At 38.2% G+C, this 3,558-nt stretch overlaps 1 protein-coding gene across 1 annotated transcript; it reads right to left on the bottom strand.

Annotated features, from left to right (window-relative positions):
- Positions 1–982: 982 nt before the first annotated feature.
- Positions 983–2,198, bottom strand: LOC147503657 (protein FAR1-RELATED SEQUENCE 5-like). Its single transcript, XM_086604919.1, has 2 exons — positions 1,875–2,198; positions 983–1,819 (listed from the first exon to the last, which is right to left on the bottom strand). Exons 1-2 carry the CDS (start codon positions 2,196–2,198, stop codon positions 983–985), a joined length of 1,161 nt encoding a protein of 386 aa, XP_086461045.1.
- Between the last annotated feature and the right edge of the window lie 1,360 nt (positions 2,199–3,558).

Below are 3,558 nucleotides of genomic sequence, written 5' to 3'. Positions count from 1 at the left end.
CCTGTAAAATAGTGAAACACAACGAAAATGTTGCCGAAATAAAGTAGAATCAACAACTAATCAAAAGATACAATTGGAAATATATACATTACAAAGTTGGGACCATACCAAAGAAAAAATCGCAAAGGTAAATAAAACTTACCTCCGTCCTTCGGATGCAAGAGTGGTCATGTGGGTTTTGTGTGACCTATCTCACCACAATGGCCACACTTATTCTTATTCGTCTCATTGTGACCTTGAAGTCTGCTAGGATTTTGCGGTCGGCCTTTGGATTTTACATGTGGGGGATCATTAACCGATTTCCAATGTGTGGTTTTAGGCTGAGTAAAAGGCATCTCAAAAGGAACACGTGGGCTGCCTTCATAAGCTGGTGAAGTCTAATCGGTTATTGGATTTTTCGTTGGACTGTTAGGCATCTCAAAAGGAACATGTCGACTGCCTTCAGAAGCAGATGGAGTTCGGTTCTTTGTAGAAAAAGAAGCTAAAAAAACTTTGAAAGCTTCAGTGCTTTCCGCTGTATGGGAGGCCCACGAACATATCTGCCTACATTTGGTTGTAAGATCACTAAAACGTATAACAGAGGCCGCTCGGTCAGAAAAGTTGGGTTCTCCTAATCGAACAACCGATTTAGCATCCCGTGTCCATCTCCTTAGAAAGCAGCCCTGAGGTATCACACTAACGTCCTCATGTTTGTAAACTGAAATGATATGTCTACATGGAAATCCAGACGACTCAAATAGCCCACATGAACAGCTAGCATCCTGCAGTATAGCATTGTATCTCACAATCGACTTTTTTTGCCTATTCAAATGGCAACTCATGGTGTACACACGAATATTGTCACCCACATCTTTTTTACCGTCTGCAGTGTACATCATTTCGTCCTTTAATTGCTTCTTAAAACAATCAAAAGCAGCTCGCGTATATATAGATGTAGCCTGATTTGCATAATCGTTCAAGTGGGTATGAAGGACTGGTTTGGTTACTTCGTCATCACCTCTTCATCGTGCTCCCGGTGCCGGATATTTGCAACTACCACTTCCATTTTTCCAAACAGCTCAAACAACTGCATTCCAACTTTCATATGAAGCCGGATTACGGAGTTTATACTCTCACAACGTTGGGTACTTCTACAATCGGCAAAGAACTCACCATGGAGATATGATTCTGCCCACATCTCTTTTTTCTTGTATATCATGTTCACCCATTTGTTATTACTGACTTGAAATTTCTTCACGAGTGTTTCCCACCTTTCTTCGAACTCATTGGACGAGCACTTCATAAACATAATAGAGCAGAAATCTTTTGAAAATCCAAGGATGTGGATATTTTTTAGGCAATTTTTCATAATGTGCAAACAGCACAAGCGGTGTTTCGAATTTGGGAGAGTAGATCTCACAGCCTCGCGCATCGCCAGGTCACCATCAGTGATCACTGACTTAGGGTGTTTGCCATACATCGCGCCAACTAAAGATTTCAATACCCACTCGTAAGACTCCACACACTCACTCGTCAACAATGCAAAACCAAACACTATTGTTTGTCGATGGTTGTTCACTCCAACAAACACAACAATCGGCATCATGTACTGGTTGCTCTTGTATGTTGAATCAAACAACAATACATCTCCAAAGTCCGCACGTGAGGTGGAATCTGCCCAAAACAGTCTAACCAGCTGTCCACCCTCATTTAAGTTATAATTGTAATGAAATAAGGGATCTCCCTTCACCTTGTTATCCATGAAAGCCAACAGTGCGTTGGCGTCACCATCAATACATCGATTTCTCCTATCAAGCCCTATATGATTATACAAGTCTTTCTTCAAAAAACCAACACTTGAGAAACCTCCGATACATGTACAAAACATCCATCACCTTGCATTTACGAATACCAACATTAACTAGGCTCGTAGCAAATTGCAAATCTTCTTCACTTACATTTCTATGTGATCTTAAGAATATCGAGCTCGGATCTGGTACAAGTGGATGTGTGTGTTCCCCAATAAAATCCTTCACAACCCAAAAATTTGATTCAAAATCATAACCAACTTCAAAGCGGGCTTTACATTTAAACCTACTGATGGCCTTCGACTCTCTGGATTCGATGTCGTGTTTTCTGGGTGTCACCCTGTTTACATTTCGTTCACCAGCAGCTGAGCATAGAAATCTCCGCTTAACACGAACACCATATGTATGCATTCTATAAGTATCTTTACGAACACTAAAACCGACTAACTTTGCATATTGATTGTAAATTGCGAAAGACCTCCTCAGTCGTCTTGAACTGCATAGAATAGAATGTTGCTTTGTCTGCTTCGAAAACTCTACTAGCCTCACACCCGTCACTGTCTCTATCACTGTTCTCATGAATTTCAACATTTTCACCCTCCCCCATAGACGTGATATCCACAAAATCACTATCCTCATACGTAAAACTATCAAAACATGAATTTCGAAGCCAATCTTCTTCGTCATCAGAGAAGTTATTCATCATTGGATTGCAACAACATGAAACAAGTGCACTTTTAGCGCATATTCACTCGTTTTCTTACTCTACAAAGTAATCACAGTGGTAATAGTAAAAAAAAAAACACATAAATACTTTAACAGTATAATGGTCAGAACCAAATAACTATGGTGCTCAAACCATATACCACTTTGAAAAATTTCAATGTCAACTTCATTTGATTCAATGTCAATTTCATTTGACATTAAATCATACACCATTCAATTGTGAAATTTTACCTAGACATGAAAAAAAAGGAGCCAAAAAAGAAATCAAGTAACCTCATACTTATAATTGTTGAAGATCAAAGTACACTACGAGAAATGGAGACAAGAGTTCTCAAGTCGAACGGATTTTAGTGAGAGGGAAAAGTTTAGTTCGCGTCATTCTAAATGTTAGAGAGAGAAGATGTGTTGTTACTTTCTTACCCTTAACTATTTATTTTGCTTGTAGCATACTCTTATTAAACTACTACATATAGCATGTGCATATTAAATTATTAAATGTAGCATAACACTATTAAACTGCTAGATATAGCATACTACAATTAAATTACTATATGTAGCATACTACAATTAAATTACTAGACATAGCATATAATTAAATATCCAACAACAAATGACATTATAAGTGAATTCGGTTTATTGAAATGAGATATGATCCAACCTTAAACTTATTAATCCGATTGTCTCTTTTCCAACTTCTTGGTTTCTACTATTAAAGCACATCTTTTCCGACTTCTTGGTTTCTGCCATTAAAACACAACTCTTTTTTATTTAGAGAAGAGGGAACATTTACATTTTTTTACCCCTCACTTGTTGTTCACTGTTCATTTTCCTCAAAACTTAAAGACCCGGTCAAAAATTAAAAAATGTGGTTCACAGCTCTGCGCACAGGTGCACCCCAGCTTCCTCATACTTTTAGTCGGAATTTCCTTGTTAACCAAAGACATTACAACTCGAGCACTTCTATACCCACCTATCTTGCCTACATACTTTTTCTACACCTTAACGTTGATTTGAATTGGCATACACACAGGTGCGTGTCTCCATA

Source organism: Coptis chinensis, chromosome 4 (genome assembly GCF_015680905.1).
Source record: "Coptis chinensis isolate HL-2020 chromosome 4, ASM1568090v1, whole genome shotgun sequence".
NCBI lineage: Eukaryota > Viridiplantae > Streptophyta > Magnoliopsida > Ranunculales > Ranunculaceae > Coptis > Coptis chinensis.
This window is presented reverse-complemented; position numbering and strand designations above follow the sequence as displayed.

Excerpts from the sequence above, each read along its gene's own strand:
- LOC147503657 (XM_086604919.1), bottom strand. The coding sequence starts at position 2,198 with ATGCATACATATGGTGTTCGTGTTAAGCGGAGATTTCTATGCTCAGCT. Across the intron at positions 1,820-1,874 it reads TTGGTATTCGTAAATGCAAG|AAAGACTTGTATAATCATAT; the intron begins GTGATGGATGTT and ends GGTTTTTTGAAG.